This window comes from Gastrolobium bilobum, unplaced genomic scaffold, assembly GCF_033153095.1.
Source record: "Gastrolobium bilobum isolate Gb01-03AN ecotype WA unplaced genomic scaffold, APGP_CSIRO_Gbil_v1 utg12170, whole genome shotgun sequence".
Taxonomy (NCBI): Eukaryota; Viridiplantae; Streptophyta; class Magnoliopsida; order Fabales; family Fabaceae; genus Gastrolobium; species Gastrolobium bilobum.
Window position 1 is genome coordinate 460,955 of NW_026898901.1, and position 24,869 is coordinate 485,823.

Here is a 24,869-nt window from a genome sequence, read left to right on the forward strand (position 1 = left end):
GTTTCAAAAATACTTACACCTTCAAAAAGGATGGTCACCTTATTACACTAGCACCTTCAGATTAGAGGAAGGAAGCAAAGAATTCTTTGCTGTCCAAGTCAGAGATTTTAGAACTGACAAAATTCGCAGATGTAATGCAAGAAGAATTGCCGCCTGGATTACCACCTGAAGAAGTTGACGTCAATAAAGACGACGCAGATTCGAGGGCGAATCTTTTCGTAGCGGGGGAAGATGATGCACTTGAGTCAGCATAAGTTATTATAACTGAAGACATGTTAGTTTTAAGGCCTTTTATAATTTTAATAATTGCAGACGTTTCAGTTTGCATGACTTTATGTTTGGTTTATGGCTATTTCCGTTTTGTATTAGTTTTAAGACCATTGATGGTTCTTTATTGTCAGTTACTTTTTGTATTGCCTGATTAAAAGGCTTGTTAGAAGGATGTGAAAGACAGACTTTTTTATTGTTAAAGAATAATAGTATAACAGAAAACTTATGCATTTTCCTAAAAGCCTACTTTCCCTATAATTTTGCATCAGTATGGTTATGAACATTGTAGTGGATATTTTTATTTTTATTTTTTGAAGTTTTTTTTGAACCTACATAAAAGGTAAAGGGTGTAATTGCTATTGAACTACTGTTATAGTACAAGGGAAAAAAATAATACTTACCAAAAAAAAGGGAAAAAAATAATTGCCATTGGTAAAGCATAAAATTATCCGATAAAATAATCATGAAGCTGTTAAAGATGTGTGATATACCCACCCAATATTAATCTAATGCAGCCATTTGGAATCCGCTTGGAATAAGCTAACATTGACATTGTGGAGGACATTCATATTATTATTTTTTCTACTGCAAATCTGCTACCATGTAGTTGAAATGTTATTGTAGTAGAACGGTAAGGTTTTACTTGGACAACAAAATAATAATTGAGATAATCTAATCACAATTTCTGTTTAAATTCTATCAAAATTAGAACCAACTATATACATACTTTTGTTATTATAGTATAAAGAATTAAAAGTTGGTATTATACTTAAAATTTTAATATTTCAATTAGAGCTCAAAGTTCCAATTACAAATCCAAAAGTCTCTCTTGATTTTGTTTTATTTTATTTTTACGCAAGTAATTGCTCATACAATCTTGTATTGAAGCCCCAATGTAATAACTTAAATACTCAAATCTGTGTTGAATTCAAGTCCCTGTAACCTATACATTCATACATAGATATATGCATACATACATTCCTTTGAAGTTCTTCTTACTATCAGCAAGATTTAAATCTTATTCATGAAAAAAATTGTCAAATTAGCTTAAGTGCGTGGAAAAATAAATATGCCAAGCATCCGAAACAAAATTCTATACTTTTGTCCCCAACCGCTAGTATAATTTCTAGCTTATTGCCCTCCACATTGATTTGCTTCATCTCTTGCCCAATTTATTGTTTATCTATGTTATATTCATAATTTGAGGCATATTAGCATCTGCATAACAATTATTTGTTTCCTTCCTCGGGACAGTTGCTAACTCTTTCCCATAGGATGTTACGAGTTTGTCTCTGTAGAGAAATATAATGGTAGAAGCCAAAAATTTGTACATGCTGGACCTTGGCCGTGGCTCATCAATGTGATTGATGTTTCTTTGCTCTGCCTTGAGAAACTGCTGATTCGTCTCTCTTAGAACCCTCAGGCTTACGAGCCCATGGGGGTGCTTGATCTGGACCATAACGATAATCATAGAATAGCTCCTCACTAGCATCAATATGTTCCTTGGCGAATATGCCTACTCTGTGATCTCCAGCAACCAGCATCACCTATAACACCAATCATTGTGACAATTCAAAGATCATGTTCAAGCTACCGAGCGCAAAGGGTAAGTTTTAAAGCTCCACAAAGCTTGAGCTTCTAGACTCACCTTTGCATAGCAGTTGGGGTTTGATGAGTGGTTCGCAAATTTCAACTTGTCTCCTTTGCGATAAGCATCAAGAACGTACTACGAAGAAACAGATAGCAGCTTTAAGGTCTTAAATAACCAGAGTTTGAAGTTCCATTATGTTATAGCTTGCCATGAAAGAAATGTAAGGGAAAATAATAGATTGGAAGAAGAGGTAGAGCAGCCCAGTTTAAGAAAAAATGTAGGTCATGGGAGACACTTGCCTGATCATTCAAGTCAAAAAGAAAAGAAGAGTTTGCACGATCATATATTTTCCCACGCTTATCGGCTTCTCGGTGGGAGATCAGTTCACCTGTGTACTCTCCAAGGTAGTCATTTTTGTTAACTGGGTTCTGAAATGTCATCATCAATTTGTGAGGGGAACAAGCTAATGTTATTAGTAAACAAACAAATCCATTAATCTTAACCTTCAAAAAGGCTCCCCATCCTGCAACATCAGATTTTGCCAAGAGAATCTGACAGACACAAATAAAAATAATGTGAGACACAAGTTCATGCATATGCATTCATGATTTTGATTCATGAGAATGAAATGCGGATAATTTTAAACCCCAAGCTCAGAATTACTAACCCTCTGTTGTTGCCTTAAAAGAAGCCTCATATTTCCACATTGACCCTCTCCACGCCGAGGTGGCTCCCCTAACGAACCATCTCCGCAACTGTATAAAGAATGTAATATTTAAAAGCATTGTCAAAGATTTAAGGGGTAAGGGAGACTCCAGTGTCCAAATAACATATAAGCGAGAAAAAGGTTAAGAAAGTTTTAACCTATACACAACTAAAGGGAAAAATAAAGCTGAAGTGTAGCATGGTTTCTAGAGTTTCCTTTTTTTTGTTCGGGGGGGTTGATGGTGAGATACTGAGGTGTTTAATTTAAAAGAAAAAGTATCTGTCCAGGGTTTTACCTAATTTTTTTAAGAGGTGCCTTACATTTTTGAAAAGGATAAATTCTACTAAAAGTTATAAAAGAAACCAACACTCGTAATCAACATAGTTCAGTAAGAATTCAAAGGAGCTTAGGACAGTTTCAAGTCACAGATGAAAGGAAGCTTTTAGCTTTATAACAGAAAATGGACACTTCAGCTCAACCACATTGATTCATAGTTGTAAAAGATACAAGGCTTTGCCAGACCCTGATGTCGCAGAAGATGGAGGTGGTGGAAGGGCCATATTTTGTACATTTTTCACGGATGAATCACATGCATCCTACATGTTTTAACCCTACCTTTTATTTTTAATGGGTTGTAATATAGAACTACCCAAAGGTCATCTTCAAGATTCATCTCACATTGAAGCATTTCTTTCATTGATAAAAGAATTTTATCGAAGCATAGGTACTAAATATTAATTTTTGGAAATCATACAGATTTGTGATGCACGTGGCTATCGTATGAACAAATGAATATTTGCTGAAACAATATCATTTATATAAACCAGAAATAAACCAAATTTTATCTTTGGTTTCTCAAATCAGTTAAGATATATGGAAATACACATGCCAGATCAAGGATACAAAAAAAAAAAAAGTTCACAAAGGTTTGCATTGATATACCTAAACAAGCAAAAAGAGTAGATACTACTGCATTATTGGGTTAAAAATATTACTTGAAAATAATGACTTTCTCAATCAGATGAAGTAACAGAAGCGAGATATGTAAATTCAAAAACCTAGGAGGCATAAAATCAAGTTCACAACCAAAATATTTGACACATTACCTAACCCAGCAATTTCGGCAGACATCTGGGTCACATTCACGTCCAGCAGCAAAGCATGGGCATTGTCGACTTCTGCATTGACTCTTGGCACAATGACATCCTCTGAATCGGTTTTTGCAGCTCTTTGAACAACTGAAGTAGAATAGCTAATTTATTAAATTTAAATCATAATTTGTTAAAAATTATATTATTCAAGTCTGTACTTTGTAGAATAGTTTAAAATTAAGTAGAAAATGCACTTTTAGGAGCCTTCCCAGACATGGAAGAAAAAAAAGTTTTGAAGAAATAGCTTTACATTGATAGATATACATCTCTGGTCACTCCGAAAGAAATGATTGTTTCTTGTTTTATGAGTTCGACAACTTAGCTAACTAAACCAAGTAATTATATTTGACCATCTATCCAGATCATCTCATTAGATTTCCTCCATGACCTCATAGATTGCTGACAAATAATTCAAGCAGACCAATACATGGCCACGAGAAATATGGAATGTTGTTAGGGTCAGAGAAGATTAAATCGTTAAGACAGTTAGATTGGTTAATTAGTTAGGATAGTTGTAGTAGTTAGAAGGGAATGGGGTTTGAGTGGGAAAGATTGTTAAATAAATGGGGAAAGGACAGAAGGGGGAGGCAGATATTCGTTTTGTGTAAATTGAGTCTAAAGACTCTGTGGAAGGGGAAACCCTTGCGAATTGTTCAATCATTTCTCAATAACAGACGTTGCTCTTCGTTCCTTTCCAGTTTCCATCTCTGTTTTACTCATCTTTAGCTTTCAACATTCAGAACCCATTTCAGGTTCGTAACAAATATCCTGTGATTTTCTCTTCAATTTTATCACTAGAAAAGCTACATAATTAAATGAAAAGCAACATACCCACAATATTTTTCACAGCAAGTTCCTCCATTAACACAAGGACATTCCTTTCCACACATTGGCTGACATCCACATGGTGTATACTGCTTGCAAGATTGGTTTTTTCCATCAGCAATTCTTTTCCATATTGATGGGTGGCCAGCAGACTTCCAAGAATATTTAAACTTCCTTGTTTTGCCCCTTTTCCTCAAGAACCGGGACCTAGATGACATCTCTTGGTCCTATTATGAAAACCCAGATTCAAAAGGAATTTTTTGGTATCTAACTTGTAGGGTACTCGAAGTTTGGTAGAAGTTGTCAGAACAAAAATTTGAATAATAAATTCAAGTATGGAAAGCTGAACATTCACAAGAATAATTTTTAAAAATAAATAAATAAAATACTCAACATCAAAACAGGAGGATCTGGAATCTTCCCAAGGCTACAAAGAAATTAGACAGGTAATAAAGAAGAAATGAATATATATAGCTCAAAAGAGCAACTCAATCTCTTTGCATGTAAAATCTAGAAACACCCTAATTATTAGGCAACTAAATATAAAATGCTAGAAAATCTCCTACAATTAAAGATAATAACAATTCACATTTTTTTAAAGTTTGATGCCCAATCAGATGATTGTGATACCACTTCTCGTATATGGCTAAAAAATTCCAGAGTATAACGATGTTAGTTATATATTTGTTTTTGCAATAATAAATTCAGTTGTAACCTTTTGGTAAATTACAACAAACAAGCCTTAGCCCACAGGGTGGGGCCTTCATCAAGCCTTCCCCCAACCCTCCCCCCACCCAAAAAAAAAAGGAAATAATAAAAAGACAATCAAGACAACAATAGAAGACTGAAGAATGTAGGGGAAAGAAGATGGGAGCAGGAAAGCTTGTAATTCTCACTGTACACTCTGCATCAATTTTCCCCTTGTCGTCTATGATTGAACTCGGTGCAACAATAGATCTGTGGGGCAGTGACACTCCTCCAGCATGCATATAACTAGCAATTTCCATGCAAGTCTTCAAGCCAGAAAGTAAGTTCCTTGCTATGAGGCAACTGCAGAGTATGATTCATATGACATTAGCGCAAACTTAACAAAATTAGACCTCTACATATAGTACAATATTTATGAAGGGAAAATGAACTATGCTTTATTTTCATTTACTTATGAACCATTAGTCACAATTGGGAAAGTTAACTACAAAGTGTTTTCTAATTCATGCATTTTATTAGTTGATTATTACTCACAGTTTAGACAAAATCAAGTGCTAAAAGTGCATTTAAACTTCAGTAGTTATTATTGATTGCTTAATACAATGAATAGGGCTTTAACAGAAGAACCCAACGCTTGCACAAGAAACAAGAATATTTTACAAATGCATAAGCTCAAGCATGATATGTTTATGGATATAGTATATGTTAAAAATATGACAAATTCAATTGGCAACTGTGAAGAAAAGTTTTTGATTTCAGAAGTACAGCCTGGCATTATCAGGATGCAGTTACTAAAACAAATCTGTTATACTATTTTGTGATAGCTAGGAAAGGGAGGGGGTATTACAAGAAGACAAATGTAGTCTCTTTTTAGCTCTATCTCAACCCATTTGTTTGTCCCCCAATCCTCTCCCTTCCCCAATGCCAATCCTAGCATGTGGGAGGCAGGTTCCCTCTCATCTACATATGAAGTCTTTATTTTTCCCATACATATGAGGTCAAGTGTAGAATAGTTTCTTCGAGAACACAATTTCAAGATAATTCGTTACTTTAAAGAAAAGAAAGATAACCGATTTATTATGGGAAATAATCATTTTTTTCTAAAAGCATGGAAACTGCCAAAAAAGAAGCTATATTTCTCCAAAATAAGCTAATCCAAACACACATTTAATATACTTAGTAAATAATGCACACGGAAAGTACAATCAAAACTTACAAACTTCCAAGTTAATGCCTTTTCTCCCATAACTACTCAGGTCTTCAAGAAGATTAACTGAAATTGAAGCTAAAAAAAAGGATGGGTTTGTAGGTTTAACGAACAAAAAAAGTTACTTCCAACACAAAGCAAAAAATATAGGTGGATATACGGTCATACAAGGATGAATAAGGTAAGAAATGAAGATATTCAATGAAAGATAGGAGTAGCACTGATGACTGAAAAGATGAGAGAACATACATTGAGATGAATTGGGCATATAATGCGAAGAACCCTCAATGTTCCCGTAAGAACAAAAATTTGTTACCAAGAGCTTGACACAAAAAGTGGAAGAGGTCGGTGTTAGCTCCCAAAAGTGGAGAGCTATCTTGTGTACTCATTGTTAATTTCCCCACTTTTTGTTGTTATTTGTGTCACTTAGAACCAATTTTGCATTTAGGAGCACTATATTGCAATTTGGGCTAGAGCAATTCTTATTTTGAGGAAGCAGGGTGTGATCGGGTGTAAAATAGCTTAATTTAATTATTTTTCGGCTTGATTTGTTATTTTACATTTCAGGGGGCCCAGAACTCATTTGGAGGAAGCCCAATTCGGATATGAAGCAAACTTGGAGAAAAAGAAAGAAGAAAAAGACAAAAAAAGAGACAAAAAGGACAAAAGCAGAAAAATGTGGCATAAAGAGGAAAAGACATTGTTGTACTTGTTGTCCTTACCTGAAAAAGTGATGCACCACCTGGAAACATGCCAGACAAGCATGGAGGAGTATTGCACCATATTTTGTAGCGCAACAACATGTAAAATTCAGCAAAAGTCGAAGAAAAAGAGGCTCAAATGTATACTTCAAGGCTGAGCTGGAAGGAAGCACGTCCTTTATTTGAGAGCGAAATGTAATCTGGACCATTGATTTCAACCAATGGCCAATATTAATTTAAGGAGGACCTATCACCTATAAATAGAGAAGGAGACACTACCTTCAGAAGCTTTTGGAAAGGAGTCAAAGGACTCATCGTCCTTCTTAGCGTTCTTCTCTGTTTTTCCAGCTTTTATTTTCTTTTGTAATTAGGTTTTAGTTATGCTCCTTAGTATAAGCTAAGTGTTTTTAGTAGGCAAAATGGGAAGTAGAAGTATCCCTCTTAGTCTTAGGTTGAACTTAATCTGTAAGTCTATTCTTATTAATGGAATTTGTGATGTTTCTAGCTTTAATGTTCCGGTTGATAGGCATTAAGGGAAGTCTTAGGGTATTTGCTTTTGGGAAGTAGGAATATCCAGAATTAAGAAACACTGTTGTGTATAGAGTGTTATGGAAACAACAAATTTTGCAGCTAACTTAAGGATAAGAGGCAGCACAATCTCCCTTGGGTCTTAAATTAAAAGGACTCTTAAGATTGTTTGGAGCATAGGGGTATGCACAGACCGCTTTAGATAACAAAACTTGGTGCTAGAGGAATCTGTATCCAAGGCCATAAAGAGTACTCGGAGCTAATACCATTTTTTGGAGTAGATAGAGTTTTAGGAACGACCAACAGGACAAAAATACCAAGAGTCTACGCTTTTTATCTTGAGTCAAAGTCATTTTTATTTTTCTTTTGTTACTTGTTCTTAGTTGAAGCATATCAAGTATCAACCCTTCTACAACAATTTTCTCTTTTTGCTCTCTAATTTCTATCCTGTTCTCAACTTAACATTTTTTGTTTTTTCTCTCAAACTGTAATCTTTTCCAACTCTATTCTCAACACTACTGATTTCCAATTTCTGTTCTCAAACATTTCTACTTTCAACTGTAACGTTTTCCAACTTTTTGCTCTCTACTTTCAGTTTCTCATTTCAACTTCAACATTTTCTAACTTCTTCAAGACGAAACTCAAACTAAGTTTAAGATTGACTTTGTTCAATCGAGCTGGTGACAAGCATTTTTTGACTAACTTTAATCTCAGGACAATTTGTTTTCTTGAAGCAATTTGCTCATTACTTTCTGTTTGTTTGGAATTAACTTGTTTTCTTCGTTTACATTTCTTTCGACGCATCTTTTACAACTTTTCCCCGAGGACGATAATTTGGGGCTCATAAAAACCCTATATTACCTGATGTGTACGCTTACACAAATTTGATAGATTTGCTCTTCAAATATATACTTGCTCCTCATATATAACACTTGCTTCTCATACTTTGATCCCACTTAGCCTCGAGCAGATCTCGGCCCAATAGTCAGCCAAAACTCACTTGGGAGAAAGTAATAAAACAAGACTTAATGGAGTAAGAATTAGATTAGCAGATGGGGTATCTTAGGATGGATTGGAGGAAAGTTGTTAGCACTGTGGAAGGGTAGACCAGTTTTTCTGCATATGTTCCAGACAATCCCTGTCTAGTCCTTTTTCCCTTTCTCTCTAATTTATATCTCTTTTATATTTTCTCTATATATTTATTTCATTATTTTTTTCTTTTCTTTCATCTTATTCATTTTTCTCTCTTATCTGTCTTTATTTCTTTTTAAATTTAAAATTTAAATATTTATTTATTTTTATTTATTTATTTTCCCTTCTTTTCCTACAATCTTTTATTTCGGTTCATCGATTACAGACCCCAACTAGTTTGGGATAAAGATGTTGTTGATGTTGATATTAATGTCTAATAATAATAATAATTAATAAATAAATAAATGAAATGAAAACAAATGTGACTTAGCCAGTGCACAAAATGGGCAAGACAAAACATATACTAGAGACAAGAAGGTGTCCACATACACACTTCAAACCAAATTTGATGCCATCCTAGCATTTCTCAACATAAGTGTGAGGTCAAACACAGAAAGCTCCATACCTGTTTCTGCCAAACATTTCTACACCCTTCAAGTATAATTCTTTCTCTAGAGGTTTCCAATCCGAGAGACCTAACATCCCATCAACTTGCCCTTCCATTGAATTGGAAAACTTCTTAAATTCTGTCTCATTTGTGACATCTTTTGGTCCATCCCCATCACTTTTATCTTGCTCACCATGGCAAGTGCTAGAAGAAACTACTAATTTATTTGAAGCATGTTCAACAGATTTGTCCAAAGGTGCACAAGTAATTGTGTGTTTACTTTCATCACATGCACCCAAATTTAGGTTCTTGCTATGATCATTAATTACAGTAACTACATCATCTGAGATTCTCTTCAGCTTTTTCCAAGAATTCTGAGAATCATCAGGAGGCAATGTTGAGTCACATAGTGCTGTGTCTGACTGATCTGTGACCTTTCGTTTCCCCACACTTTCTGAGACAGGAACATTTAAATTGATATCTCCATGACAATCAGCTTCTGTCAGAAAAGGTGTAGTACTCTGATTACCAGGTTCTGCTGCACCAGAGGTTGCCAATATCCCATCTTCCTCTTCCATAATTGCAGTTTTCTTATCCTGAAAAGACCCAGGAGTTGAATCTTCTGACAAACGTTTGACAACCTTTAACTGCTGGAAAATGAAATGACAATTAGGGGGTGTTTGGTAGGATGGAAAAAAATATTTAGCCAGGAGAGTGGGGTGGGGAAAAAAGTTGGCTGTGTTTGGTACGTGGAAAAGTTAAAAATTGATTTGGAAACATTTTTAGCTGTCAAACACATTTGCACTTGTTTTCTTTATTAAAGTTTCCGTCCAAAGGTATGGTAAGTATTCTTTCCCATGCGGTGGGAACAAAAACTGAAATTTACAAGACAAAAATACCCCATGCTTTATTCTTCCATTTTGTGTGCTCTCTGGTGTGGCTACGACTGAGTACTGCATGTTGTATCCGTTCCCAACTCCTATCCTTTTTTTGTGTATGACTTGCGGCTTTGGCAAAGGAGATAGTTGTCAATAGTTGAATTTAATCAGAAAAGAACAGCTGAGACATCTTTTGTTACGGTTCTATACCAACCTGGTGAAATTGAAATAATGTATCTAGCAGATGCTTTTGTTTTATGCTTTACATTATATGAAGGATATGTAACCATGACTTACAAGTCCATTGGCTTTTGTAATTATGGTTTATTTGTATACTTCAATTATGCAGAATATGCAAGTTTCAACCAGTTTTAGTTTCAGTTTCTGAGATCAACGTTTTTCATACGGGTAGTGCCATATAATGACCTTTTTCATACTGTTAATTAGTAAAGGGGTTATGTAATATAAGACTGCACATTTATTTATTCAACATTTGTTATGTCTTATTGGGCAAAAATGTATACAAAGAAAGATACGTGTAAAAGAGAGACACACAACCCAGTTGTCAAATAATAACGTTTTTATGACAAACACATTCAATTTTCAAATTGGGGGTTATTAGGTAATTTTGGTACTTTTTCCCATCAATATTTTACCATCATCCAAACATAATATCTGTAAAATTCATCTAACTTTCCCGGTGAAATTTTGGCCTACCAAACACTTTTTTTAACTTACCCGGTAAAAAAAACTTTCCACTTTTTTTCCAACAAATATTTGTTCCCAGCAAAAAAAAATTTCTCCTGTACCAAACGCTCCCTTAGTCTTTACACATTTTCCCTATCAAATATATAAGAAACATTGATGAGGTAAAATTGTACTTGGGTGCAAAAGTTGGCTTATGTAGATACACATAGAATCATTCATCATATATGAAATGGAAAGCATGTCTTATTACGGCTACATGCCTCATGCGAAATTTTTGACTAGAATTACTTCCAATATTGATCAACAGAACATAGAAATGCCACCATATTTATTGTATGCTGATACTACGGTCAATGATAACATTCTAAACAAAATACCAGCAGAGGAAAAGAAATAATTTGACAAAACCCATTTTCAACTCTTTGGGTATTGAAAACAAGTAAAAGTTCAATTTTCTCACCTGCATCAAAATATAATTTTATTTTTTTTAAATCTTAGACAAAGTAGAAGAATACCTGAAGGTAACACTGATCACTGCATGGTTTCCTGTCACCTTCAGGCTCAGACCAAACTGTCTGCTTTTCACTCTGTGAAGTGAACCATCCAATTAACTTTATGGATGAAGTAATTATGAATTAAGTTTAAAAATAACATAGGGAACTGTTCCTTACAGGATATGTTAAAGGTTGAGAACAGCCATGCAGGCGACAGTCAAAAATCTGCTGTAGGAAAGCAGAAAAGTATAGACGCACTCACTATGACAATGATAAGAATGTTAAAAAGGTAATGCTTTAGTATGTACCAGGCACCGGCGACAGAAAAGGTTATCAAAAGAATCTAATGCAGCACCCAGGCTTTTCCCTGGACATATGCCAATTGGAGATTCATATTCTCCTGAGCCTTCTGAATACTGGTCCAACCTACCAATATTCTTTTCCTTGATACTTTTGTATCTCTCCTGCATATTTTCATGAAAACAATTTCTCCCAGAAATTAAAATGGCTTCTCACCATAAATCCCCATGGTGCAATTTATATTTTCCATAAGTAAGGTAAAAAAATAATCAAGGCGCATAACATATAATAGTGTCCACAAGTTATTGATTACCTGAATTTCTAGACTGGTGCCCCCAACAAACTGGCTAACAATATTCAGTACCTCGTCATTTAACCCATATTCCTCAAATGCCATCCTAGTAAATTCAAGAGTCAAGACAGTAGTTCTGGAAAAGAGAAACTTCGAATGTTTGAATAAAGATTGAAAATTATGAGGTACAAGTTTAAATATGATATCAAAAGACTCATGTGGTCATGATACAAGTCTTATTTCCTGAACACATGAGCAGCAAGGAAAAACATTTAAGCTCCAATGAAGCATCTATGTTAATTGTCACTATATATGTTAATTAAGGATTTATATAGCCAACCACAAATGTTATAATCATACTTGTGAATAGCCCCGCTTTAGCGCGCTATAACGGAGTTGCGTTGCGGTGCAGCGGCTGGCCGCCACAAACCGCGCCGCGACGAACAGGAAAAGTGTAGCGGATGTAGCGGCCGTTATTGCGGCTGAATCGCGGCGCTATTGTGCTACTACAGTAGTTTCTACAAAAGTGTTATTATCATAGAAGGAAAAGATTTACAACTTAGATACAAGTGAAAGTGAAGATGAAGATTTGGATGTTCATGATTTCAATTATGATTAGTTCCTTAAGTTCTTTAATTTTGACATTTCACTTAAGTGGCAGTTTGAATTTTGACTAATTTTACCACTTTATTTTGTTGTATTACATTATTTGATACTTTAATTCCTTCAATTTGCTTATGATTTGAATTTTAATGTTTGAAATCATTTATGTTTTGAGTTTAAAATCCTTCAAATTTGTTTTTTATATCACATTTTCATATTTTAAGTTTTATATTTGTGGAGTACGATTTAGTGTATCACTTAGGTACACTTTGCACGGTAGCATTGTAGCGCTACCCGCTATAGCGCTATAGCAGTTTGGAGGGTCAGCTGCTACGCGCCGCTATCCGAGATTAATAAGTACGGTTATAATCAGGATCAATTATTCTTATTTCGTTGAATCTTCCTTCACAGATAAATGGACCTTATTCAGGCAACTCTATTATCTTCATTTTAACTTACCATAGAACACGGTCCTCAGCCTCAGAAAATTCATGTTTTTCTTCTTCAGGTTCTGTTGACTCTTCCTCACTGTCACTACATATCAGTGCTTCACTTCCATGTTGATCATAGTAGATACGTCTTCTTCCAACAACTGACTGGTCTTCGGCCATCCTCTGATTTCTGATGTGTGTGAAAGATTTTAAAATAGCAAAAATACATTAAATAATATGCATACTAACTTATTAATAGGTTTTGAAATCTCAGTTTCAATTTTAAAATGGAATACAATTCAAGAAGCAGTTACTTTCAATTTGGAAAGAAACGCACATCAGGCACAAAAGGACAGAAAATTAAAATAATTATAAGTCAAACACCTGTCCAAAAATATCCAAGATGTATATGGTGGCAATCTTTCAATACATGGAATCTTGACACTTGTAGCAGATAAAACGTCTTGATTGCTGTGGTCTTTGTCTCCTGAAACTTGAGAGAAACCACTGAATATGCATAAAGGATGGTCAATTCTTGAAGAAAGCATTGGAGTTTTCCTATTTTCCTCCGTCTTTGAAGAGTCTCCTACTGATATTGCTGACATGACCCCTGAAATATGACATTGTAGCTTCTTCTCATTCCTCTGAAGTTTTTCCTACAGAAATATAACTAAGATTAATTGCAAGCTGACTAAAGAGGTGTACAAAAAGAAGCCATCTCAACCATAAACTGTTCAGTTAAATAAATTCAGGTTCAAATTAGCAATCATAACATAAAGTTGTACCACGACACACAGCTTAAGTAAAACTATTGCTGGAAGCTCATATAAAAGGATTCAGACCCATATAACCAAACAAACCAGAAAATTTACCACGATGTAAAAGCAAAAGGAAATAGAAGGATTTCTTGTGGTACCCTTATAGTTAATTTGCATGTTTTATTTCTAATTATGTGTTTTTTTAACTCATGCAGTATCCAAATCCAATTCTCCACGGAAAAGGTCAAAGAAGAATTCAAATAACAATTCTACAAAATCAAGTTTGACAAGAATAATAAATGTTACCGGGTTAATGCCATTTCCCTCAATTAATAGTGAAAGAAAGAACAAGTTATCTGGCCAGCAAACAAACTAAAAAGCTGGATCCTTTCAAAGAATGAAGCCACAGGAGCATCCACCCAATCGCAAACTTACTTTAATTGATACAATTCTCTCCGCCTGGATTTGCTTTTTCAACTGATTTATCTTGATGGACAAGGTTCCAACAGCATCATTTGCTGACTCCCCATATTGTTTCTGTCAACATTGTACAACAAAACACTAACATATTGCTTCAAAAATCAAAAAACAGAGTTACAAACATTTAAAATACAAAAAAATTAAGTCCGGAAACAAAATCCTCCGTATGTAACGAATGTAAAAGTTAAATTATCATGCGATGCAGCAGAGTAACTATGAACTATGTATCGATCTTAAAAGGAATTATCGGCAACCAAAGACAGACCCAAACTCAAGATTGAAAGTAATCGGAATTCCCTACTCGTGAATTCAATTGCTGCAGTATTCCGCAATCAAGTACAGAAAGAGAGATAGAGGAACAGAGAGCTCTTAAATCAGCTCGTGACTATTCATCCGATTAAATTCAAGATTCTAGGTAGGTAATAATCGAATTGTGAAAAACATAGTTACGAAAGCGATTCCGAGGAATCAGAAAAAACTAATTGAAGCACCTAACCGAGTTGTCATTAGTTATTGTCGAATTGAAGAAAGAGGTTATGGGAAAAGAAACTGACTCGAAGTTTGGGAGCAGAGTCGGTAGGTTTGGACACCATGGATGTTCTTCTGTGCTGTGTGAGGAGCAGAGCAAGTTGATCAAAGGATGATGATAATGAAGAAGAACGAGAACAAGAACGAGAGAGAAAAGACACTCGCTCTCAACTCGAGTCTCTTTCTAAGTGTGTTTTGTAATAAAGAAGAGGAATTAACGCTTTTGACATGTTTGGCGTAGGCAGTGACATGGCCTAAAACGCAACACAATGTATGTTGTCGTTTACTGTGCCTCATTAGTTGTACGCACCACGCACGCACCATCGAGGGCCACTGTTTTCTTTCATTATATTTTATGTTACTGCAAACACACGCATTCTCGCTCCATTAACTATGGGAGCTAATCACCTTGAGATTTGGTCGTTTGGACGGATCCTCCCCTTGGCTTATTGTCTTTTTTTCTCATGGGCCATGCCTGATGCTTTAGGAATAATTTAATACCTTTGTTTTTTCCACTGTGCCAAAAAATGATTTGTCTAGCGCCAAAGCCAAGTGTGTTGGTACATATACAACTTGGTATCATGTTAAGCATTCACTCAACCTAACCCGTGGGCACCTTCATACGGAACAAGTTAAAAATGTGTCCTGCAACGGTGCGGTGTGGGTTTGGAATTCATAACAAAACAATGATCCAATTAACGTATGAGTAGTATATTTCAAAATTAAAAAGAGAAAAAAAAAATTACGAAGAAAGTATGAACACAAGCAACAACTTCTACTGTTCAGTTTCTAGAGCTGGGGGGGAAGTGGGTTTGTTGGGCATATGGACTTGGAAGAATTAGTACACGGATCTTTGGGCCACGAGCCCACGAGGAAAAAGGTTCTAAGTGATCATTTTGTCACGCCTGGCAAAAAAAATTTACCAGTCACGTCAAGAGTAAATTTTTTCAAAATGACACGCAGCATATTTCGTTGACTGTGTAGCGAATTATGTTTGGATTCTGTCTGCTTAACACGTGTCATTTTTGCTGACTGTGCAGTCTTATGCTGGATATCTTACACGCAAACTTGTTGGGGTGGTTCATATTTCGCTACACTGTGTGGCATATTTCGCTGACTGTGTAGCGAATTATGCTTGGATTCTATCTGCTTGACACGTGTCATTTTTGCTGACTGTGCAGCCTGACATGGCATATTTCGCTACACTGTGTAGCGAATTACATGCAAACATATTTCGCTACATAGTAAAACGAAATATACCGCGTGGCATTTTGAAAAAATTTACTATCGACGTGGCAGTCTGGTAAATTTTTTTGACAAACGTGGCAGACGACAGTGTTTCGATTAAGCATTCTTCTAGACAACGAACGTAGAAAAGAAACAATAGGCAGACCCAAAAAAAAAGAAGAGATATTACATGAAAAAAATTGACATCATGCAACCACTACCGACAACACAAATCTTTGAATTCAATGCATTTTTCATTTTCTTTATTATCATCTAGTTTGTCGTTTTCTTTTAAGGAAAAAAAAAATTATTTCTGTCACAGGACAAAACCAAAGTCCAAAAAAAACGCTCTGTTTGTAACTAATAATGCTTGTGAAGAGCTGCAATAACATTCATATCCTGTAATTTTATTTTATTTTATTATGGTTTGATTATTAATTTTCATCGTTTTATTATATAATGCAAAGTTTTGTTGATGAAACTAAAGATTTCAATCCGATTAAAGCTATATAAGAGTACAGTTTCCCTGATATTCAGAATACATAGATTAAACAAGCCATGAAGGGGAATTTTAAACAATTGAATGAAGTTATCTATATAATCTCCCCAGGCCCTATAAAACAATCTTAAAGAAACTTCCAAGCTGAGATTGAATGAATTGGGCTACCCTTCCAACCAATTATAAGACACTTCCCGTTTTGGTCTAGAGTGCAGAAATTCCCACAAGCAAACTTTTTGACAACCAAGTAAGCTTGGTACAAAGATGACTCGCTAAATCCAGTTTCCACCATTCTGTACCTTGCAAAGAACCTTCTCCAAACATCTATCTTTACATTCCTAACTTTCCTTTCTCCCTCTTCCATAGCAACAATGTTTCGTATCCCTTCAGATAATATTGCTTCGATTTTCATTCTGCACTCATAATCCTCGTTTAGGCAGGTTTCAACGCAGTCAAAATAAGCGGAGAAGAAGAAAAATGCTTCGATGAAGCGATTCACAAAGGAGGGTGAATTATGGTTTGCTTCCAATTCAAGGACTATCATTATACATGGTCTGATTTTTCTTATCACCCGCATCAAGTTGTCCAAGGAATCAGAACTTGATACCATAGTCCTCAGTATATATGGAGAGTAGATAGCCACAGCTTCATCATCATCGATTTCAAACTGATCTTCGTTGATATCTATGATGTCTGTAACAAAAACGACCTTATATAAAAAGGGCAAGTTCAAGGATTCAGCAAAACTCACTAACCTTTTTCCTGTCTCTTCTAGCTCAATCTTGCCTTTAAGACCAATGGCAGTTATCTTAAGAAGCTCAACTGGCCTTTCCTTTCGCTCTGCCAGTGCTTGCATCAAAGCTGTGCACATCACCCCACATCCGATAATAAGATCTATCACATGGATTTTGGTTTGGGATGCAACATGTTCCACTATAGCCTGTACACCAGCGAACTGCATTACTTGATTGAAAGGAATTTTTTGATGGCATGTAATGGCCATGTTAGTATCCAATTCCAAATTCTGAATCATTTCCCTTTCTTTATTTTTCTCACATCCCTTTAATGTCATCCTTCCCCCTATTTCCTTGTTGATTCTTTCTCGGAGTGCTTTAGCAAAATGAAATATAACTCTCTGAAGAGAGTTTCCACCATCTGATGAATTCCATGGAGAATGGAAAAGTAACACGCTTGCACGTTCAAATTGTTGGCAGCCTACTCTGTCAGCTACTGCCAGAAGAAAGTGAGCAAGTTCAACGTCTCTATTTTCTTCCTCAGACAAACCTCCGAGACCAAATCCATAAGGGTGCATAGGAACACAAAAATTGTTGTCCCATTGTGCAGGGTGCTGGATATACCTTGCTGCAGCAGCTCTTATTATTTCTTCAGTTGACAACTTCTGAGGAGGACTCACTGAAATTTCAGTACTGTTTATATTTTCCCCCCTTAGCCTCTTGAACCTGTTTCTGTAATTTCTCAGGAGCTCCAATGATGCTAGAGAAGATGGTGGCACCTGCTTATTGTGTCCAACAAGCTGTGAACTTGACACTCCCTGGTTATTTAGCTCCTTAGTTTCTTGAGATGGATGTTTTGGTTGTAATTGCAAAGCAGGTCCAAAATTGAACTCTTGTAACATGAAGTTGTAAAATTCGGAATCATGTTTCTGCTGCTGGTTTTGCTCTTTGAAGCAATGGGCTTCGTTCTCATGTTCAGTAGTAGGAAGAGGGTTGATTACTCCCATTAACTTCATTATTGCAAAGGTACTGTGTTCCCTGTGGAACACAACTTCCTCTTGTATAGAACCGTTACCGTCCTGGAATCTATTGAAATTGAAAGCTGTGAGAGAAAAACGATCACTTCCCATGTCGCTTTGCAGCAGAAATCAACAAGGCATCAGCAACTTATGTTCAAGACAAAGAGCTTATCTAATAAACATCGAGGTTTTTGTGTTTGCATTATCATCATTCATGGTCGAAAACGAATATTAAAATGTATGAATTAATGCTTGAAGAAACTTCATTATCATGGAATATAAATGTGAAAAGGAACATGGGAGGAATCATGTTACTTTGATGGTGATATTTCGATATTTTCATTAATGGTAGCCATCAGCAATGATTGATTTGTCTTTATTAAAACAAATGCAAGGTTCAAAACAAACCATGAAGTAACACCTTAAGTATTTTATGCGTTACGTGTTCCTAAGAAGTTCAGCCCAGCGTGACTATGGGGTTGTGAAAATGATGGATGGCCCTTCTTTCAAGATATAAGGGATTCTTTAATTCAAATAAATCAACAACACCAAACTGAAACTGACTTCATCTGCAGAAAAATATGAGGAATATGCTAAGTAAGTTGCTATGATATATAATGTACAAACTACTAAAAGATAGCGAAAATATTACAAATAATTGTGTCTCTGCGGAGTCGGGGTGAGTGAATGAATACTTTATAAATTTGATTATTATCTGCCCACCAACTTCTTAAAAAAGGACAAATATAATAAAAAAAACTTTAAAAACAAGGAAATTTTCCTCTTCAAGGATATAATTATGTGTAGGAAAGCCAACGATAATGACAATAAATGAAAAGAAAAAAAAAAACAGGTGGATTCCCCCCTCCCAAAAAAAAATAAATAGTCACGTTACATGTAAGGGTGTAAATAGACCAGACTTTAGGTTAAATAGGTCAGGCCTGTATAAAAAAATATTGAGTATAGCTTGGCCTGTTTTATTTTGGCCTAGGCCTATTAGCCTATTTAAGCATATTAAACATTCAACAATTAAAGAATAATTAAAATAATATTACTTTATTATTTAAAATTATTAAAATAATGATTTTATTTAAAATAAATAATATAATATAGACCGGTCTGTAGGCTTATAGGCCCGACATGTACAAAAAAAGTCTATGACCTATTTTCTAAATAAATTTTTTTAAAAGCCTAGGCCTATTATATTTTACTATTAGTAATAGACCAAGTCTGACTTAATATAGGCCGAGCCATAAGCTCAGGTAGGCCGGTCTAACCCATTTACACCCCTAATTACAGGTGTGATTGTTCAACATGCATCCAATAGTGTTGGCTTTTTTTTGGGGCTGTATCAGCAACAATGTTGGTCTTGCCCCAATTCATCTGAATGAGCGAAAATAGAAAGATATTAGAGTTGATCCAACCCATCAACCCAATTACAATTACAATGTACGTTCAAATTAACATTTCTCATATTGCAAATTAGCAACCTCGTGATATATTTTACATTTTAAGATTTTTTTATTAAGAAATAATAAAAATTGTATATTTTTTTCTCAAATTCCCAAACACTTCCCCTTTTTTGGTAATGTGTAGAAGATCCAAATTACAAAAAAAATCAAGGATCCCAAGCACTTCCATAACCATTGGCTCACTTACGCATAGTCCATGACCGAAAATTATGCTCAGCCAAAATGCCCATCGCCTTAGGTGACTTTTTTAATAATATAACTCTATTGTACACAATTATTTATTTACAAGCCACAGGAAGTTCAACGTTAAGGTCTCCTGTATGTTTGTGACTTCACAACTATTGTCTAGGAAATGAAATTTAAAAGTGGTTGCCACGTGCATCGTTTTCTTAGTTGACATTTTACATGACATGGTCTTCGATCTTTTTAGATATTTAGACCACTTAAATAAACACGGGCTCACACAAATATGTATTTATGTTATAGAGGATGGATATTTTAACTACTAAAATTTTTTACTATCAACTTATTACTTATCTAATCATCATTAGATTAATATTTTTTCTCTCTTCAAAAACTTTTTAACATTCTATATCTTTGATCCAATAGTAATATGATGTGATGTGATGTGATGAATAGTAAGTTAGTAATGAGAATTTTTTGTAGTTAGAATATCCTCTCTGATATATATATATATATATATATATATATATATATATATATATATATATATATGAATTATATCAAGTTTATCTTTTACGGCTTATTGGTTTGGTATGGCATGAACACTGGTTTGAATAATTGGGCTGTTTGGCTGCAAATTTGACAGATGAGGTTCCGTAATTTTTGTTAATGAAGCATAAATAAATTATTTTCGCCTAAAATGGTTTTCTCATTATCTAAGTTAATTTCAAATACTTTTAATCATTTGATAAACATTTAAAAATAGATTTTCATGCTAGGATTGAATTTAAATGTCAAACGATGATTTAATGCATGTATTTGAAAAAAAAAAGCTTTGAGCTTTGTTCATGTAAGAGATCACTTTCCTTTCAAATAATCCTAAGTCCTAAGATATATTACTTTGAGGTTACTTGGACTTGGAGTCTTCTCTTGAAGCTTGAGTCTTGATCTTCTTTAAATTTCTTTTTGATGGTTGCACTTTAAGCTTTTTTTACATGCTTGTTTGTTATCATCAAAATTCTTGAACCTTCATGATATTTACATTGAATGCATTGGTTCCACAAACCAGACGTGATTAACATAGCGTTCATCATTTATTTCAACGTTCGATTTTTTCTTTATGCAATCTCATTTGATTGCGGTGAATATGGAACTGTTGTCTGGTGTATAATACCAGACTCTATATAGAATTCCTCGAAGGGACCATCATATTTGTTGGGCTTCCTCCTTCAATGCTAAGCCCAAGCCCATGGAGGGGTTTCCTAAAAACCCTAAACCCTAGATCTCACCTCCTCTATACATTCATTAGTTGAGGGTGGAGGCTAGGTTAAGAGATTAAAAGAGAGATTAGAAATTTGAGAGAAAATTGTTTGAGCAAAGCTTTATGCTTTGTATTTGAGAGATCTCTAGAGAGAGTTTGAGTGAAACATCTCTAGGGAGGTTTGATTATCACCATTGTTGGAGAGGTTGAGTTAACCACCACATTGGTGATTCTGATTATTTGTAACCATTATTTTCATAGTGGATTTTTGATCTGGACTAGGTCCCGTGGGTTTTTACTTCTTCATTGGAGAAGGTTTTCCCACGTTAAAACTGCTTGTCTTCTCTCTCTCTCTCTCCTTCTCTCTCTCTCTCTCTCCCGTTTTTGTTTTGATTTTCCGTTGCGCTGCCCGACCTGGTGTAGTTCAGGCCGAGGTATTGCCGAGATCTGAGATCAGGATCTTGTTGATTGACTTCCGCAAAAAGGCTGCTTAGCCGATCCCAACAGTGGTATCGAAGTCCGAGTTCGACGGGTTCTAAGGGAGACAAGATGGAGACCAGTGGCATAACCAATGATGGAGACATGTTCAAGCTGACCGCAGACAATTTCACCTATTGGAGACCGATGATGGAAGATCATCTCTACTGCAAATATTTATATGAGCCCATTACCCTTGAAAAGAGACTGGAAGGAAAAACCGATAAGGAGTGGGAGATTCAGAGTCGTAAGGCGGTAGCTACGATAAGAAAATATATTGACAAAAGCCTCTTTGAGCACGTGTCTGAGTTTACAAACGCGTACGAGTTGTGGACGAAGTTGGAGTTCATGATTCAGAAGAAGACTCTCAGGAACAAAGCACACCTGGTTCGCCGAGTTGTGAAGCTTGAATACAAGGACGACATGAGTATGATTGAACACCTCAACACCTACAAAGGTATTGTGAATCCGCTGTCAAAGGTTGAGATAAAAATTGATGATGAGATGTAGGCCTTGCTGCTGTTGAGCTCGCTACCAGAAAGCTGGGATACTCTGGTGGTGACCTTGAATAATTCAACCCCAGATGGAAAATTGAAGATGAATGTTGTGACAGACAGCCTCTTGGGTGAAGAAGCCAGGAGAAGAGAACGAGGTATTTCGAGCACGTCTGAGGCCAACGTTGCTGAGAACAAAGGGAAATCCGACTCCCGGGGTAGAAGCAAAAGCCGTGGTCGAGATCGTGATAGAAGAGGAAAGTCCAGAGGTCAGTCAAAGTCGAGATATAAGTTGAAGTGCTTTTACTGTGGAAAGACAGGCCATAAGAAGCCAGACTGCTTGACCCTGTAGAATGACGAGAAGAGCAGCTCTGTGAAGCCGGATCAGATTATTCCCAAGAAGAGGGAAGACAAGAGCACCACTGCGGTGGCTGCCAACTCGAATGTCGAGATATTCCTCCTAGGTGAGGATAATTATTTGAATGTTGCATATGATGACTGCACCTGGATTGTTGACTCTGGTGCCTCCTTCCACATTACTCCACACAAAGGTTTTTTCTCCTCTTACCGAGGTGGTGATTTTGGAATCGTGAAGATGGGAAATCTAGTGACTAGTAAGATTTTTGATGTCAGTGATGTAACCCTGACCACATATGTTGGATGCCGACTTGTGTTGAAGGATGTGAGGCATGTACCTGACATGCGATTGAACCTAATCTCGGTAGGCAAACTTGACGATGTCGGGTCAGTGAACTACTTCGGTAGTGTTAGATGAAACCTGGCTAAGGGAAACTTGGTCGTGACTTGAGGTAAGAAGGAAGGCTCCTTGTACGTGATGCAAGGAAAAATCAATGGCGGAGAAGCCAATTCTGTCCGAGATGAACCTAGCTTGGAGCTATGGCACAAGCGCCTCGGCCACATGAGCGAGAAAGGGCTCCAGATCCTGAACAAGAAAGGATCACTGACCAGGTTGAAAGGTCAAGCGTTGGAGAGTTGCACGTACTGCCTAGCTGAAAAGCAGCACTGAGTTTCTTTTGTGAGACCGGATCAACCCAGACGACGCAGGTATATTCTTGACCTCGTCCATATTGATGTCTGCTCCATGTCGGAAAGATCCCTTGGAGGAGCTCAATACTTTATTTCATTCATTGATGATCATTTCCGCTAAGTGTGGGTATATTTGTTGAAGTCTAAAGACCAGGTACTCCAATCCTTTAAAGAATTCCATGCTATGGTTGAAAGGGAGACTGTCAAGAAATTGAAGGTGGTCCGATCTGACAATGATGGTGAGTATTGCGGCTCATTTGATGCATACTGCAAAGCGGCCGAGATTCGACTCGAGAAGACGCCCCCCAAAACTCCACAGTTGAATGGACTGGCTGAGAGGATGAACCGAACAATTGAAGAGAAGGTCTGAAGCATGTTATCCAATGCTAGATTACCGAAATCATTCTGGGGAGAAGCCGTCAGAACTGCTGTTGATTTAATCAACCTCTCACCATCACAGCCACTAAAAGGAGAAATTCCAGAAGAAGTCTGGACAGGTCGAAAAGCGGCCTATAAACAACTGAAAGTGTTTGGATGCCGAGCCTTCGTGCATATCCCTAAAGATGAAAGGGAAAAACTTGATGCAAAGACTAAAGAATGCATTTATCTTGGTTCGCCGAGATGTGAGTTCGGGTTCCGACTTTGGGATCCAATCAATAAGAAGATAGTGATAAGCCGAGATGTGATCTTTCATGAAGATGAGACCATTCATGACATCTCGAAGCCCAAAGTCCGGGTTACTGTCAGACGTGAAGAACCTGTTCCTCCTGTCCGAGCTGAAGCAGGGGGAGAAAATCAAGAGAATGAAGAAATTGATGACCAGCAACAAGCTGAAGATGACCAAGACACTGAGGTCCGAGTTGATGTTGAGATTCAGGATGAGAATGATGAACTGGGTTCTCAAGCTGAAGAACAGCCAAGATATCCAACTCGAGAAAGAAGACCCTCTACAAGATACCCATCTGATGAATACACCGTTGTTGCTGAAGACGGTGAGCCCTAGAGTTATGATGAGGCTGTGACGAGATCAGAGAAAGAAGAATGGAAAAAGGAAATGCAAGACGAGATGAAGTCTCTGTACGAGAATCAGACTTATTAGCTGACCGAGTTGCCTGAAGGAAGACGAGCTCTGAAAAAATAAATGGGTCTACAAGATTAAGAATGAATAGAACGGGGATACAAAGCCCAGATTGTAGTGAAAGGTTGCAATCAGAAGAATGGTGTAGACTTTGAAGAGATTTTTTCTCCTGTAGTGAAAATGACCTCGGCCCGAACTATGTTAGCCATTGCGACTTCGATGGACCTCGAGGTAGAACAAATGGACGTGAAGACGGCATTTTTTCACGGTGATTTAGAAGAAGAAATATATATGGAACAACCTGAGGGATTTCGAGCCCTAGACCAAGAAGACTTGGTATGTCGATTGAAGAAGAGCCTCTATGGCTTGAAGCAAGCACCTCGGCAGTGGTACAAGAAGTTTGAATCATTCATGACTGATCACAAGTTTGAGAAGACAAAATCCGACAACTGCGTATTTGTGAAGAGGTATGAGGCCAGAGATTTTCTGATATTGTTGTTATATGTTGACGACATGCTTATTGTAGGGAATGACAAATCGAGGATAGCCGCCCTGAAAAAGGCATTGAGCTTGTCCTTCACAATGAAGGACCTCGGCCCTACAAAGCAGATTCTCGGAATCAAGATGATCCAAGATAGAC

At 36.4% G+C, this 24,869-nt stretch overlaps 2 protein-coding genes across 13 annotated transcripts; both read right to left on the reverse strand.

Moving 5' to 3' along the window:
• Nucleotides 1–1,269: 1,269 nt before the first annotated feature.
• LOC133285220 (histone-lysine N-methyltransferase EZA1-like) lies at nucleotides 1,270–14,916 on the reverse strand. 12 transcript variants are annotated; one of them, XM_061482415.1, is made up of 19 exons: nucleotides 14,765–14,916; nucleotides 14,166–14,267; nucleotides 13,357–13,628; nucleotides 13,001–13,162; nucleotides 11,960–12,044; nucleotides 11,655–11,810; nucleotides 11,524–11,574; nucleotides 11,368–11,439; nucleotides 10,166–10,273; nucleotides 9,796–9,916; nucleotides 9,285–9,720; nucleotides 5,440–5,593; nucleotides 4,550–4,770; nucleotides 3,674–3,805; nucleotides 2,529–2,616; nucleotides 2,365–2,412; nucleotides 2,161–2,289; nucleotides 1,919–1,996; nucleotides 1,270–1,817 (listed from the first exon to the last, which is right to left on the reverse strand). In XM_061482415.1, exons 1-19 carry the CDS (start codon nucleotides 14,801–14,803, stop codon nucleotides 1,626–1,628), a joined length of 2,646 nt encoding a protein of 881 aa, XP_061338399.1. In that variant the 5' UTR covers nucleotides 14,804–14,916; the 3' UTR covers nucleotides 1,270–1,625. The 12 variants fall into 12 exon arrangements, with proteins under 12 accessions (XP_061338399.1, XP_061338394.1, XP_061338398.1 ...); XM_061482410.1 differs by having other exon boundaries at nucleotides 9,285–9,916; nucleotides 11,524–11,571; XM_061482414.1 differs by having other exon boundaries at nucleotides 9,285–9,862.
• Nucleotides 14,917–16,583: 1,667 nt separating this feature from the next.
• On the reverse strand, nucleotides 16,584–18,328 carry LOC133285245 (DELLA protein RGL1-like). The gene has a single exon (XM_061482456.1). It carries the CDS (start codon nucleotides 18,326–18,328, stop codon nucleotides 16,592–16,594), a length of 1,737 nt encoding a protein of 578 aa, XP_061338440.1. The 3' UTR covers nucleotides 16,584–16,591.
• Between the last annotated feature and the right edge of the window lie 6,541 nt (nucleotides 18,329–24,869).